The following is a 15,239-nucleotide window of genomic DNA, read 5'->3' as shown; positions in this document are numbered from 1 at the left end:
TGCATTTTCTTTTACGTGCACACAGACATGGAATTTACTAATGATTTAAACAAATGTTTTTCCTTCTCATGATGATGTTTATTGCAAAATGATGCAAGAACTCTGGGGTGACACTCAGGACGTCTGAGCCTTGAAACTGATCAGCAGCAGCAGACATGCAAATCGGGACTCGAGCCCCTGTGCGCTCACACAACCAGAGGAGACAGCAACCCAAACCAGAGCAGACACAGATAACAGGAGAGTCCCTGCGCTCCTGCACTGCTGCTGAAACAAGAAGTGAGGCCGAGAGGGAGGAAAAGTGCAGAGGAAACGTTCACCTACCCATTGTTAAGCTGCTGTGGTGGAAACTGAACCCGGGAGAAGAAGTGGTAAAAAGTACCAGATGATGTCCACAGGTTGTTGGCGGGGGTGGGCCCTGTTTTCCAAAGGGGGCGGGAGCATGAATGGATCATTAGTCCAAACAGCCCTCAGTGTCCTCAAATACAGAGAGTATCTATTACACTGCAATAACACGCTTTATTCACTTATTTCTTCATTCATTCTATTTATTCTAGTATTTCTGATTTTAATCTATAACTAATGTTTAATTTTTTTTTGGGGGGGGGGGACTTTGAAAGTTCTAGTATGGTTTAATTTAAAAAGTTCCAATATTTTATTTTTTAACAGAAAATAATTCATTCAAATTTCTTCTTCACTGTCCCAGTAATCATCTCAGGACACTTATATATTTTGGGTCCAATCTCAAGGTTGGACACCACTGGACAAACAACCTGTGTATATAGATAACAAATATAACTACATATGTGTAAATGTACTTGTAATGTAGTTGTGCTGGTGATGTGATTGTTTATTTACGGTACCAGACAACAAGATAGTCAAAGTAACTGTGCCTTGATACCAAATGTGCTTTGCCCCAGTTGGAAAACTTACTGAGATTATTACCCGACGGATCAGTCAAACTGAAACAGCCCTGACATGATATGAATGTGAACAACGTAGATAAAAGAGAGAGGATAATAAATCCTCTAGAACATCCTGCGGCTCCGTCGGGCTGTTTTTTCAAGGATGCAGATTGTAAAAGCTTCTGTTTTGTCTTTGCATAAAAGATAAAGCCTGTGGATCTGTGAGCACATCTTTTAGTTTGGCCCATTTTCACATTCACACGCAGCGACGGGGTCAGAAGGGCGGTGACCTCGGATGAAAACGTGCGTCATGGGCGTCTCGTCCTGTTCGCTACAGTGTGTCCTCTGTGTGCGCTCGGGCACAGACGCTGCACTCGCATCATGCTCGCACATTACCAAGACACGGCGGGAAAGAAAAGCTTAACCATGTCAGACTTCTGCGAGAAATACTTCTGCAAAGGATAAAGCTGGATGAGGTGTTATAGCAGTGATGTAATCAGGAGTCCACAGAGGTAACGGAGAAATCAGGACAGACAAAGCTGGTTTTATCCGGACAAATACCACTTTATTATAAACAGAATTCATTCTACAAAATTGTGCCGGGCGCAGCAAACACCAGACGCCAGAGAGTTGTCGACATCCCTCCTGATAAACCACACAACAACGCTTTTAACCCGATGAAATGTCAGAGTCTGAGCCGCACAGTTTAGAGGAAACAACAAAATCAGAGGCAGCGATGCAGGAGCGCTGCTGGATGTGAACAGAGGAGGGTCGGGGGGTGGGTGCTTCTGTGCTTTAACTGAGTTGACAGGCATAAGAGGAGCTACTGCAGCGTGAAACATCACCGAGCTGGAGGGGGAACAAAAACAGATTAGGAGGAAACACGCAGGCACGTGGTGTTTGAATGTATTCACGTTACCTGCGGGGGGCAGCTACACTGTACCTCTGACACTCAGCCAATGACAAAGCGGCTTCTGCCCTTAAAAAACAAACACGAGATCCCGCGTCATCCGTGCGATCACAGCCATGTGTTTTCATCGGGGGCAGCAGCTGACAGGTCAGTGACGTTCGTGTCCCGTGAAGCAGAAGCTCCACTAATTCATGCAACTTTTTGGTGCTTAAAATAACTTCCAACCCTCAGCTGCCCCAAACCGCTGCTTCTTCATCCGCAGCTCCGTCAGCCAACAATCCGTTTCACGACAAAGCTGCAGCATCAGTGACACAACAACCCGCCGGATCTCCTGCGGCTCCTTTACTGCCCGCGGGCCGTCACAGCTTCAGCGGGATGACGGGCCAGTACTTGGGCTGCTTGAGGTCACAGTTCCTGTCGAACGTGAGCTGCATCGCTGCCTCCATGGCCAGGATCTTGGCCGCGTCCTCGCCGAACAGCTTCTTCATTTCGGCGCCGCGTCTCTCGCCGGGCCGCTCAAAGGGGGGAGCCGCCGTGCTTCGCCAGGAGGCGGCACGCAGGTCCCGGTCGGCCGGCACGTAGCTGTCCTGCTCCTCGGCCTCCATCTGCTGCTGCTTCTCTGGAGGAACAAGAGTGTTTTTAAGTCACATATCTAAAACTTTTATTTATGATTACAAATGTGCCTCCACAAGCAAAGCACATTCTGTCAACACCTCCCCCCCATGTTCTCTTACTCAGCTCCTCTCTGTGTCTCTCCGTCTGGGCGAAGTACTGCCGCAGCTCCTCGCTGATCTCCATGTTGCTGACGTCACACTCGATCTCGCTGTCCGAGCTGCTCTCCTCCTCCCTGGCGCTCTCCTTGCCGTGCCAGTCCGCGTAGCGCTGGTGGCGGCGGCTGCTGCTGGGAAGCTGCTCCTGGCCGTAGCCGGGGCCGTAGGCGGCCTCCAAGGCCTTGCGGTAGGCACGCCTGTGCTTCTGGTGCCAGGCCATAGCCTGCTGGTAGTGCTGCCAGTAGCGGCTGTAGACGGGGCTGGAGAACCAGGACATCACAGTGCTTATGTCCTCCTGGAAAAGACAAAGATCAGTGGATGTGATTCAGTTTCTCACGTCGTACCTTACTTGCACTGTTACACGTTTTATTGATTTGTGTACCTCTACACGCTTCTATGTCTTTTATGCTATTTCTTATTTACTTATTGGATTTATTTGATCTTTTAAAGCACATTGAGCTGCATTTAAATACATGTTATTCCTTAGAGGGAGGCTATATAACTATACAACTATAAAACTATATAAACACGCCCTGTGCAGCTTTATTGTATGAGCTGAAGACTCCATTTCCCAGAATTCACTCACCATGTCTGGAGCCTCTCCTGCTAACGCTGCTAACGATTAGCCACCGGTAGCCTGCAATGAAAGGACAGAAGAGCTAGCACGAACTAGCACGAACTAGCTAGCATCAGGCTAACTCTGCGTTCCCACACCAGCAACAACGTGAAGGCGACACAACGCTGCGTTAATAACAATAAGTATAAATAATGAACGCGTGTTATTTACACACGTTTACCTCAGTGACGTCTCCTCTGCTCAGGCTGCTTCCGCACACACAGCCTCCCGGCATCCTTTGAGCCACAGCGACAGCAATACTGGCTGTGTGGCGCCCCCTGGTGAACACACAGCGAACATGCAGTTTTTTAACAGTCAATGTCACATTTCAAGGTTCAGGATTTAGATGAAAGGATTAAATTGTGGAAATTAAATATAAAATAATCCAAGTGATGTTTATTTTACCCTAAAATGGGCCGTTTATACTTATATACTTTGTATTTATATCCGGAGCAGCTCCTCTCTGCAACTTCACCACTAGATGTCACTAGATTCAACACACAATTATCAAACGACAGAATATGTGTCATTTTTAAGTGAACAGAATGATCATCTTCTCACACGCTTTTACATTTAAAATATATATTTATACATAATTTTTTCATATTTAATAAATTCACACCTGCAAACAATGTATTTGTATTTATTAGAATAAAAAGCATTAGCATTAGCAATAAACTGATATTAATGGTCTTAAATAATGTCCTTTATTACAACAAACCCAAAACTGGGTGTAAGTGCTCTACAAATAAGGCTTATTATTATTATTGTGTAAAATAAAGTGAATTGAAGTAAAATAAAGCAGCAGAAATGATCTCAAAACTCTGGTAATGATACAGTTGATCTTTATCTACGTCTTCTCTCATTTTCTGAGACAGAAATGATGTATTGATACGTTAGGGCCAAACCTTTGCATGTACATGTAGATGTTTGCAACAGTCGACACACACACTGAAACCCTAATGTGAGCAGGCGAGCAGATATCTGACTGTGATATTTTGGGAAGCAGGTGTGAAGCGGAACAATGGGCCAGAGCGTTTGAGTGCGCTGACACATGTTTGACTCCATATCTGGGTCACGCTTCAGCTCCAGGCTCCAAAGCTTTCAGAGGAAACGCAAAAAGACAGATGTGCCTTTTCAAAGTGTGTGTTGTTTGGATGTAGATTTTACTAGATATATTCTTTTCTAAATTTGTTCTGCTTTATTATATATATATATTATATTCAAGCCTCCACCACCATATATTCATATTGGGTCACTAATGATCAAGTTAATTAATAGAATCAATTGTAAAGTAATTTTTATGTTTACTTCCACTTCAGTGTCAGTAGAACAGAAGAAATAGTTTCCTGCAGCCCGTCGCTCCAGGATCCTGCTCTGCTCTGATCATGAAACACCTGAAACACTTTCAAATGCCTTGTTCTCACACATTCTTGTGAACGCAACATCTCAGGAACACCTCCAGGGGATTTCTGCCTATTTGGTACAAACGTTGACTTGGACATTAAGATGAACTGATTAGATTTAGGTTGTCAAAGGTCACGGTGGCTTCATACAACGTGTGTTTGGCCTCCTGAGCACGACATCTCACTTCGGTGTTTCGGCATTCAACCACAAGGCAGTAATTCTACCTCTAATGTTGTCCTTCACATGAAGGTATAAATAAATGTCGGTATATGTTTTTCTTTCATCACTTTCTCATGCTGTCTGTGTTAATTCTTTATATACAGTCTATGATGTTAACACGAGCCCACTTCCTGTTTCGATGCCCTAACTCACTCCTCTGTGTGGGAGTTTGAGGTCTGGTGCTGCAGAGCCATGCACAAGGCTGCACTCTGGTACATAGGTGTCTTGACCAGTAAGATGAATGGACTGAAACTGTGGTTTGCTCTGCTTCTGTCGCTGATCTTCTGTGTTGAGAGCAAAGGTATCGTACAGAAACTACTTCTTACAGCGTATAACTTACAGGAGACTTACTGTTCTCTGTTTATCCCTCTTTCTTTGATAAGTGGAATATGTGGAATGTGTTTATTAAATTCATTTATGCATGTTTTTATTTTTCAGGTGCTGCTTCAGTGGCTTGGCAACATGTGAAAACCACCGGGAAAGAACCGTACGTCGCTCCAGTGTGCACAAGTAAAACCGAGGGTATCATCGTAATTGTAACGTGCACCATCATAACAGAGAGAAACAGGGGATCACAGTGTCAACTGGTGTATAAACTTGGAAAGGACTTTGAGAACAGTTGTGACTCCAGGTTCAGATTAATGACGGAGAATCAGACTGTGTCCCTTCATCTGAGCAGCTTGACCCCAGAGGATGAGGTGAACGTCACATGTGAGTGTTCACGTCTTGATGGAACATTTCTTCTGCATCTCAATGTCACTGTGGAAGGTGAGTGAATGCTTAAAGTGTAATGACCTGTTTACGTCTGTAAAGTTAAAAACCACAAAACACAATCCAGATATTTTGATGTTGTCATGTTTTAATTACAGATTATTAGCACCTTAAGAACATGTCAAGGTTTAAAACATTTGTCTCAACAGGATTTGAAATAATAATAATAATAATATATATATATATATATATGATGCTTATCTGACCATATTTTATCTATGCAGAGGAGGCAATCTCCAGCAGCTCGTCTGAAGAGCTTATTCCTTCTGTTGTAATTGGTGTAATTCTCTTCATGGTTACATCTGGAGCGATCCTGGGACTTATCTGCAGAAACACTTGCAACAGGTAAGAAACTAAAATGGTGCTGATGGAGAATAAAGGGTCATAATAGCTTCACGTGCAAAGGCTGGTTTGAAGGGAAACTGTCTGTGTGAACACAGTGTAATTCTTTGATAATAATCATGTGATTTTATTATAATGTGATAAGAACGTAATGAGATGTTTGTTGTTCGCTCCACAGACGACAACAGGAAGCCACCACCAGTCATCCAGACGTGGTACTGTGCACCACAACATTTGTTTCTTATCAATTAATCCAATAACAAAATGAAAACCTCTTTCAAACCGTGTGTTGCTCCACAAGGAACCAGGAGACATTGAGCCATACAGCACCTTCACGCAGAGAGAGAGTGGACTTTATTCTGTTGTTAAATCCCCAGATTGAATTCACATTACATTTAATTTAGCTGATGCTTTTATCCAAAGCGACTCACAATAAGTGCATCAACCATGAGGGTACAAACCCAGAACAACAAGAATCAAGAAAGTACAATTTCCTTCTTGACAGAATTCACGTGTGTTTGCAGGAGATGAAACGAATTCAGGGACAATTCTGTAGCTTCTGCCTCCATGTGATGCTTGTTTTCCTGTTGATGAAACAAACTTAACTTTGAGCTTTAATCGTTTTACTCAAACTTGATTGTTTCGCTTATGTTTTATTCACCTTGAGTTTAATGTTTTTGTTTTTAAAATAGTGAAACTGTGAATAAATGAGTTATCTAATAAACTCTTGTTCTCTTGTTCTCTTGTTCTCTCTCTCTCTCTCTCTCTCTCTCTCTCTCTCTCTCTCTATATATATAGCGAGACAGAGAATATAGTTGATAAAGTGAAATTATTTAATTTAATTACACATCATTTAGGAGACTGCATAGATTCAAGAGACCGTCACACAGGACAGTTGAGTCAATTACACAATTAGCATCTTTAGCTAATTTAGATTTTCCTCGACTGGAAGAATCTCGATGAATGCCACCATTTCTATTAATAATTCAGTAATTTACTTTAATCATGTGACTGTTTGGGTTCAATCATGGAACCTGACCTCAGAAAGAGAAGCGGTGTTGCTAATAGATTTTGCAACAAATCACTATCATGCTTGTCTCATGACTGTGATGTCCACAGATCCTTTATTTACTCAAATGTGTTTTGCAGTTATTGTGGAAGGTGAGTTTGTCTGTGCACGTTTCACTTCTGTTGAATCAGAAAAGATAAAAATAACACACTGGCTCACCACAGCACTGAGGTGTTAAAGTACTTACTTCCACTTCAGTGTCAGCAGAACAAAAGAAATAGTTTCCTGCAGCCCGTCGCTCCAGGATCCTGCTCTGCTCTGATCATGAAACACCTGAAACACTTTCAAATGCCTTGTTCTCACACGTCCTTGTGAACGCAACATCTCAGGAACACCTCCAGGGGATTTCTGCCTATTTGGTACAAACGTTGACTTGGACATTAAGATGAACTGATTAGATTTAGGTGGTCAAAGGTCACGGTGGCTTCATACAACCTGTGTTTGGCCTCCTGAGCACGACATCTCACTTCAGTTTCAGCATTCAACCACAAGGCAGTAATTCTACCTCTAATGTTGTCCTTCACATGAAGGTATAAATAAAGACGGTATGTATTTTCTTTCATCACTTTCTCATGCTGTCTGTGTTAATTCTTTATATACAGTCTATGATGTTAACACGAGCCCACTTCCTGTTTCGATGCTCTAACTCACTCCTCTGTGTGGGAGTTTGAGGTCTGGTGCTGCAGAGCCATGCACAAGGCTGCACTCTGGTACATAGGTGTCTTGACCAGTAAGATGAATGGACTGAAACTGTGGTTTGCTCTGCTTCTGTCGCTGATCTTCTGTGTCGAGAGCAAAGGTATCGTACAGAAACTACTTCTTACAGCGTATAACTTACAGGAGACTTACTGTTCTCTGTTTATCCCTCTTTCTTTGATAAGTGGAATATGTGGAATGTGTTTATTTAATTCATTTATGCATGTTTTTATTTTTCAGGTGCTGCTTCAGTGGCTTGGCAACATGTGAAAACCACCGGGAAAGAACCGTACGTCGCTCCAGTGTGCGGAAATAAAACCGAGGGTATCATCGTAATTGTAACGTGCACCATCATAACAGAGAGAAACAGGGGATCACAGTGTCAACTGGTGTATTATCATGGAAAGGACTTTGAGAACAGTTGTGACTCCAGGTTCAGATTAATGACGGAGAATCAGACTGTGTCCCTTCATCTGAGCAGCTTGACCCCAGAGGATGAGGTGAACGTCACATGTGACTGTTCACGTCTTGATGGAACATTTCTTCTGCATCTCAATGTCACTGTGGAAGGTGAGTGAATGCTTAAAGTGTAATGACCTGTTTACGTCTGTAAAGTATTTACATTTTTATATTTTGATGTTGTCATGTTTTAATTACAGATTATTAGCACCTTAAGAACATGTCAAGGTTTAAAACATTTGTCTCAACAGGATTTGAAATAATAATTATATATATATATATATATATATATATATAATGCTTATCTGACAATATTTTATCTATGCAGAGGAGGCAATCTCCAGCAGCTCGTCTGAAGAGCTTATTCCTTCTGTTGTAATTGGTGTAATTCTCTTCATGGTTACATCTGGAGCGATCCTGGGACTTATCTGCAGAAACACTTGCAACAGGTAAGAAACTAATATGGTGCTGATGGAGAATAAAGTGTCATAATAGCTTCACGTGCAAAGGCTGGTTTGAATTGATTTTATTATAATGTGATAAGAACGTAATGAGATGTTTGTCGTTCGCTCCACAGACGACAACAGGAAGCCACCACCAGTCATCCAGACGTGGTACTGTGCACCACAACGTTTGTTTCTTATCAATTAATCCAATAACAAAATGAAAACCTCTGTCTAACCGTGTGTTGCTCCACAGGAACCAGGAGACATTGAGCCATACAGCACCTTCACGCAGAGAGAGAGTGGACTTTATTCTGTTGTTAAATTACCCAGATTGAATCCACGTGTGTTTGCAGGAGATGACACAAATTCAGGGACAATTTTGTAGCTTCTGCCTCCATGTGATGCTTGTTTTCCTGTTGATGTAACAAACTTAACTCTGAGTTTTAATCGTTTTACTCAAACTTGATTGTTTTTGTTTTTAAAATAGGAAAACTGTGAATAAATGAGTTATCTAATAAACTCTTGTTCTCTGTTTGCACCTGCAGTTTGTCGCTCTCTTGATATTCTAGCGTCTCAGCTTGCTGCAGGAGCTTCCTGTCCCCTGACGTCACAGATGCTCTCTCACCTTCCTCTGCACTGATTTCCAGCACACAGAGCTTTTCATAACCAACTCCATTCAGGCAGAATCAAACCTGAGACGTTGTTTTGTTGTCTCAGATGCAGTTTATCTTTCCTATTCTTTCCCCAACATGGGACTAATAAAGGATTATCTTATCTTTTCTATTTTATCTTCTATCATCTTTCTCTTTTTCTTTCACCCTCTCTACTTTCTTTCTCTTTCTCTCTCTCCCTCTCTTCACTTTCTTTATTACGAATCACTTGGCAATAATTGAGTTTTTGTCCACAGGATAGCGCTGTTCTGCTAATTGAACTGTTTTTTTATCAGGGCAAAACTCTTTATATTTGTCAGTTTTTTCTGGGCACATTAAGAACATTATAATATCTGACAGAAATATAACGGTGATCATGACCAGCTTTTTAATTTAAATCACTAAATATACTTGATATGTAAATAAAAGAAATAATATTTTTTATTAAAATACCTGTTTTTAATGTAGCCTGACGCCCTTCGACATCTGTTATTTATAACAAAGTCTTGATGTATAACATTCATGTTAAATTCTTCCCCGTATGTTTAAGCGTGAGAATAATGTTCTTTCATTATCATCTTCCCCTTTTAACATTCCCCTTTATTTCCAGAGGAACTCTGAGGTCACGAGTTGTGACAGATGAAACCAAATTTAATCAGAATTGAAGTAGCAGAACAAGAAAAAACAGCTGGGAAATCCAACTAAAAATGAAGTTAACAACTGAACCAAATGTACTTATACCTGTGTAACTGTACCCTTCTCATAGTTTTTCATTTCATTTCAATCATTATGTTTTTATATGATCAAAGAGTACAGCGCTGAGTATTTTCACAAAATAAATTGGCAATGATTCCAAAGACGTCGTTATGAATCCCTAATGACAAAAACTGTCAACGAGGCTTGATATTTTACACCATAACTATCAACTCTATAATAAAACAATTGACATGACATAAATGTAGATTATTCAAGATAAAACAAACTTTATTGATCCCGTATTTGAGAGATAAATTTATGACAGCAGCAGAAAATCTAAATGAGTAAACAGGTCAAAACGAAATGAAATGAAAGGCAGAGAGAATATGTACATGATATACATGAAAGGTATACTTGAGTAAGAAATTAAAAAAAATAATAATCTACATCCACGTAAAACTAATAATTATTGCTCATGTATTGCATAATGCAGTTAATCTGTACCACACCTTATTTATTCATGTATGTATCAGGATATGATATCATGGGTTCATGTAATATTGAAAATGAAACAGCTCTTATCTGTTATATATACACTCACGTCCTGCTCTCTGCTCCACCCTGCTTTGATGTGATGATTCATGTGAAAAAACGCAGGAAAGACCCAATTCAAACTAGACTGAACAGTCACGACAAACTTGACTCATGATAATGTGTCTCCTCAAACCTGGAGATAAAATCCCCAGAAGTTTCAGGGTTACAAATGTCTCAGGAGTGGTTTCACTCATTGAATTTTTTTATAAAATAAACAAAAATGCACATATTATCTTCATATTCATTTTTTTTGCTGTACATCTTATAGTAATATTTATTTATTTTAGTCATGTTTCAAGTACTGCAAATTTGTACGCTTGTATCTTTTGTTGTCTTTTGTATTTAGCCTTTTTCTTTGCTCTTTGTGAAATTGCCCTTGTCAACACAATAATTTCCCTAATTGGGATTAATAAAGTACATCTATCTATCTGTTGATCTATCTATCTGTTGATTTATCTATCTATCTATTCATCTCTTTGGTAACCCCCCCTCACAGTTTACTTTCTCTTTCTATTACGTCTGTATAAGCTTTCAGGCAAAGTGAAAGTACACAGTCCATTCTACAGCACTGAGAGAAGATGTTGTACATTCTCATCCTTGGATGTTTGCAGTTTACAGGTAAGGGACACAATCTACATCCTGTGTAGTATTACAGGACAGATGTGCTCTTTGTTTTATGTCCTCATTTATTTTCCTAATGTGACCACTCACTGGAAATGAAAGCTTATGATGTATTACTGAACTGTATGATGAATTAATAGCCTATTTACATATGTGTGGGTGTGTGTGTGTGTGTGTATAAATATATATATATACCAAGTCTGTGCTTATTGACTTATTTTCCAGGCTCAGCCTCCCTAATTCATGGATATGGAAATACAATCGCTGAGTATGGTGGGGAGGCACATTACAGCTGCTCAGTGGCCAACCCAACAGGTGAGGATCATCTTTTAAATGCTATTGTTTTATTGTGAAAGCGTAAATTCAATTGTCCCATTTGCCCTTGTAACATCTCAGGCTGTTTTAAGTGATTTCTTCTGAACAGCTGCTGTCATTCACTCATCAGACCTGCCGTGTGTTCAATGTAAATATTGATGTAGACATTTGTGTTTCGTTTCCCAGTGGGTGTGCTGCAGGTCACATGGCAGAGGCTTTTCAAAGATGGGCCGATACAGAACCTGGCCACCTACAGCAAGCGGTTTGGTCAGCAAGTCAACACGCCTTACCGTGGAAAAGTCACCTTAACAGAAGCGTCCCTGAACTCGACCTCCATCAGTCTGAGCAACGTCTCGTGGCAGGACGAGAGCTGCTACATCTGCTCATTTAACGCGTATCCCGATGGCTCCAAACAACAGCAGACTTGCCTCAGCGTGCAAGGTAACATACATACAGACAGATGGACATAAAATGGACAGAATAGGGGTGGCAACTTAAAGGAGAACAATCCTAGCAGCTGTTAGTCTTGTTTCTGCTGCCCTCATTTGGTTGAAGCCACTTTACTTTTACTTTGAAACCTTGGATCTGTGAGGTGTAATCATAAATAAATATGCACGACCCGTCTTCCTCCCACTATCCAGAAATGAAGCCAAAATATCCCAGATACAAATGCCGCCATCTTGCGCATTTGGAGCCGGGGTCTTTAGTTTGGTCATCCACTAACATGGAGGGGGCGGGGTATGTGATACTGCAGTCAGCCACCAGGTGGCAATTGAGATGCTTTGGCTTCACTTTTGGGGGAATGTCATGTCGTCCATCTTTATCTGTCATACTCTGAGTGTAACCAATGAATTTAAGTGGTCAAAGTGTAAAGTTTAACATTCAGTGATTGTATAATCTTTGTCGTAAAACCTTACAATTCTCACAATGACAAGTTTTACTTCTTCACACAGGAATATCCACGGTGGACACGGCGTATGTTCCCAGAGCTGCACGCGGGGGAGACGGCATGGAGGTGGAGTTTAGCTGCTCTGCCACAGGTAAACCAGCTCCGACCATTGATTGGGAAGTTTCACCCGGTGCTGCCCGTCTGTACCAATCACAGACTGCGACAGAAACAAACAGTGACCACACGTTCACCAGCAGCGACAACATCACGCTGCAAGTACCTGCAGGCTGGAGTGGACACGTGGACTGTCTGCTGAACAGGGGAGCGAGAGGACAGAGGCGGGAGAGGATCCCCTTCTCTGTAGATCCTCAGCATCCGAAGAAGGAGGATGGTAATAATAATAATAACAATACATCTATTCTTTATCTATACCACTTTTCCTTTTGAGGGTCGGGGGGGAGCTGAAGCTATAATGTATGCATGTAAAGAAAAACTTATTCAGCTAAGAGGTTTATAATGGGTACAATGGATTGTGGTGTACCAGACTATTGCTAATGTTCCCTTTTAAGCCCCAAAAAATCGAACCTATCGACTACAAATTTTAACGTCTTTCACTATAGATGCAACCAAATTCCACATACATCATTATTATTAGCAGACTAGTCATTGATAATTAATGTCTCATTGTTCAGTGAACAAGGAAGTAAAGGAAATCCCTGAAACCCATCTTCATGTCCTGTGACCTAAAGAACAATGAACCTTGTGGTTTACTGCAACCAACAGTCTGACTCAGTCATGGGAATTTCAACCTCACGTTGTGTTTAGCTCTTATTCGGGGTCATTCCCTCCCTGTGACGTGTAGCAAACCCCCCTGCGGATGCTTTAATCTAATAGACTTCTAATTAATACGCATGATTGGTGAAACAGAAGCTGATCCATCCACTGCAAGGCAGGTCCCCCAAACGTATCCAGCTTAGGGCCCCCAAATGTACAGGGCCGGCCCTGGTCTGATTTGTTGTTTTACAGAGTCAGCTGTGCAGTGGCTCATTAAATCAGGGAAGTTTCATTTTGACTTTAGCTTTCATTATTGAGAAATAAAAACCCATGATACGATAACCTCTGTTGATACATATGAGCCCTCGGGATGTTAAGCTTTAAAAAGAAAGCTGACATGAGAATTTCCCTCCGGCCTCTTCTCCCTGAAGAGAACCTGAGTAACCTCCTGCTGTTTTTCTCTCTCTAGAGAAGAGACGGCCTCGCCTGTTGCTCGCAGTTATAATCCCTACTCTTTGTATTATTACCTCCATCACTGCTGTTGCTGTTGTCGTCACAAAGAGAAAAAGGTGAGGTTTAAAACTGTGTGTTGTTTCCTTTATTGCAAAAATGTGATCGTGTAATTTTGTCGAGCATTAACCTAGTGCCACAATATACTGTATCTTATGTGTGAGTAATGTTCTGCACACAGTAAAATAAAGTCTGTTTGTCTCTCTGCCTCACAGCTTGATGCAAGGAAGATGCCATCATTTAAAGAGAAAGGAGCACGACACAGATGTGGACATTGGGATTTCTTGCATTTAACCCATAGTGACGTCAGCGCAGCAAACCAAGAGTTGACTACCTGTTGAATTTTCATTTCTTTTTCACTTCAGTTCTCAGCACTGTCACTTTATTAATGGCGCATGAGGCAGAAAGCTTGTTGAGGATGTGTAGGATGTAAAAATATAACAGAAAGGACTGATGTTAGGAGAAGGAGCCTGAGAATGTGAATCCTGAGACAAAAGCTAGATTGCTCTTCAACTTTACTCTTAATGATCTGTATGCACAATTGGCACTTTACTTATATATTTGATGCATCGGAAGTTTGGAATGTTGGTTCAGGATCATGTGCTTTTTTTGCCTTTTGCCTGGGGCCCCCAAAGTCCATTGAAACGCTCCTAAGCAGAGTTAAAGTCTCGATAAAAAGACTAACATGTAGTTAACTTCAGTGCAATATCAATTTGCTTCATGCAAATCTAACCTCACCCACCTATTGATAGAAGTCAAATGAGAACTAACAAATGTCCTGAATCAATCAAAATCTGTATGAATCTGTAGAGTTTAAATCAGACATTATATATGATAAAATATATTTTTGTTCTGCATATTTATTTTGATTGTAAACTGTATTTTTCTTGTGATATTGCACGTGTCAGCGTTATTTATTACTCCCATATCTAGAAGGCACATTTACTGTATGTTTGTGTGTGTGTGTGTGTGTGTGTGCGCACGCATCTATGTTCTGACATAATCTCAATCATTGTATCATAAACTTACGTTGTGCTTTGTGTGCTAATTCGAGTTTTTAATTATTTAATTTCCAATTATGCCCATAATTGTCAATTTAAATATTCTGCTGTAATGTCTGAACGTGACTTCATTGCTCTTCATAAGAAATAAGGATCCTCACATGATGCAACTGACCAGCAGAAATCTCACTACAACAAAATCAAACTCACGATCAAAACTGGCGTTTGGACAAATATATATTTTCCAATAAACAAATACGCATAAGGAGCAATAAGGAAAAGAACTGGAGATATGGCAGTAAATTATAGCAAGGCTGAGATCCAAAGTATAGTCATCAGGACTGAAAAAGAGAGATGGCAGGAAGAAAGGGACAGAGGAAAAGAAAGTAGGTGAAATGAGAAGAAGCTCCAGAGATACAGAGGAAGAGGTGATAGTATCAAGAATGAGTCACAGGTCTAAACATCAGCCTGAAGATGACAGCAGGCAGATGTGACCGTTGCAGGAGAAGGTGGAGCATTTATTTTTAGTCTGTCCACAATAAAAGAGACAGACACTTAAAAACTCACTGACTCACACTCCAG

The 15,239-nt window shown here is 40.9% G+C and overlaps 4 protein-coding genes across 4 annotated transcripts; 3 read left to right on the top strand and 1 right to left on the bottom strand.

Moving 5' to 3' along the window:
- Positions 1-1,445: 1,445 nt before the first annotated feature.
- On the bottom strand, positions 1,446-3,482 carry gemin8 (gem (nuclear organelle) associated protein 8). Its single transcript, XM_035150760.2, has 4 exons — positions 3,380-3,482; positions 3,169-3,219; positions 2,547-2,877; positions 1,446-2,431 (listed from the first exon to the last, which is right to left on the bottom strand). Exons 2-4 carry the CDS (start codon positions 3,169-3,171, stop codon positions 2,172-2,174), a joined length of 594 nt encoding a protein of 197 aa, XP_035006651.1. The 5' UTR covers positions 3,172-3,219; positions 3,380-3,482; the 3' UTR covers positions 1,446-2,171.
- A 1,453-nt stretch (positions 3,483-4,935) lies between these two features.
- LOC118103165 lies at positions 4,936-6,661 on the top strand. The gene is made up of 5 exons (XM_047339020.1): positions 4,936-5,125; positions 5,263-5,592; positions 5,820-5,940; positions 6,116-6,152; positions 6,239-6,661. The coding sequence occupies exons 1-5, from the start codon at positions 5,017-5,019 to the stop codon at positions 6,317-6,319; spliced, it is 678 nt and encodes a 225-aa protein (XP_047194976.1). The 5' UTR covers positions 4,936-5,016; the 3' UTR covers positions 6,320-6,661.
- Positions 6,662-6,988: 327 nt separating this feature from the next.
- On the top strand, positions 6,989-9,126 carry LOC118103164. Its single transcript, XM_035149779.2, has 5 exons — positions 6,989-7,805; positions 7,943-8,272; positions 8,490-8,610; positions 8,739-8,775; positions 8,861-9,126. Exons 1-5 carry the CDS (start codon positions 7,697-7,699, stop codon positions 8,990-8,992), a joined length of 729 nt encoding a protein of 242 aa, XP_035005670.2. The 5' UTR covers positions 6,989-7,696; the 3' UTR covers positions 8,993-9,126.
- Positions 9,127-11,081: 1,955 nt separating this feature from the next.
- Positions 11,082-14,824, top strand: LOC118103404 (OX-2 membrane glycoprotein). The gene is made up of 6 exons (XM_035150309.1): positions 11,082-11,165; positions 11,394-11,483; positions 11,670-11,924; positions 12,437-12,763; positions 13,616-13,715; positions 13,872-14,824. The coding sequence occupies exons 1-6, from the start codon at positions 11,126-11,128 to the stop codon at positions 13,948-13,950; spliced, it is 891 nt and encodes a 296-aa protein (XP_035006200.1). The 5' UTR covers positions 11,082-11,125; the 3' UTR covers positions 13,951-14,824.
- Positions 14,825-15,239: the final 415 nt, after the last annotated feature.

The sequence above is a fragment of the Hippoglossus stenolepis genome, chromosome 24 (genome assembly GCF_022539355.2).
Source record: "Hippoglossus stenolepis isolate QCI-W04-F060 chromosome 24, HSTE1.2, whole genome shotgun sequence".
Lineage (NCBI taxonomy): Eukaryota > Metazoa > Chordata > Actinopteri > Pleuronectiformes > Pleuronectidae > Hippoglossus > Hippoglossus stenolepis.
The sequence above is the reverse complement of the archived record's forward strand: the minus strand, read 5'-3'. Positions and strand labels throughout refer to the sequence as shown.

What these genes read in the sequence shown, in the direction of transcription:
- gemin8 (XM_035150760.2), bottom strand. An exon ending in GAGACACAGAGAGGAGCTGA is followed by an intron (nt 2,432 to 2,546) that starts GTAAGAGAACAT and finishes TTGTTCCTCCAG; the next exon opens with AGAAGCAGCAGCAGATGGAG.
- LOC118103165 (XM_047339020.1), top strand. Translation starts at nt 5,017, where the DNA reads ATGCACAAGGCTGCACTCTGGTACATAGGTGTCTTGACCAGTAAGATG. An exon ending in TGCAGAAACACTTGCAACAG is followed by an intron (nt 5,941 to 6,115) that starts GTAAGAAACTAA and finishes TTCGCTCCACAG; the next exon opens with ACGACAACAGGAAGCCACCA. An exon ending in CCACCAGTCATCCAGACGTG is followed by an intron (nt 6,153 to 6,238) that starts GTACTGTGCACC and finishes TTGCTCCACAAG; the next exon opens with GAACCAGGAGACATTGAGCC.
- LOC118103164 (XM_035149779.2), top strand. Translation starts at nt 7,697, where the DNA reads ATGCACAAGGCTGCACTCTGGTACATAGGTGTCTTGACCAGTAAGATG. An exon ending in TGCAGAAACACTTGCAACAG is followed by an intron (nt 8,611 to 8,738) that starts GTAAGAAACTAA and finishes TTCGCTCCACAG; the next exon opens with ACGACAACAGGAAGCCACCA. An exon ending in CCACCAGTCATCCAGACGTG is followed by an intron (nt 8,776 to 8,860) that starts GTACTGTGCACC and finishes GTTGCTCCACAG; the next exon opens with GAACCAGGAGACATTGAGCC.
- LOC118103404 (XM_035150309.1), top strand. Translation starts at nt 11,126, where the DNA reads ATGTTGTACATTCTCATCCTTGGATGTTTGCAGTTTACAG. An exon ending in GACTTGCCTCAGCGTGCAAG is followed by an intron (nt 11,925 to 12,436) that starts GTAACATACATA and finishes TTCTTCACACAG; the next exon opens with GAATATCCACGGTGGACACG. An exon ending in GTCGTCACAAAGAGAAAAAG is followed by an intron (nt 13,716 to 13,871) that starts GTGAGGTTTAAA and finishes TCTGCCTCACAG; the next exon opens with CTTGATGCAAGGAAGATGCC.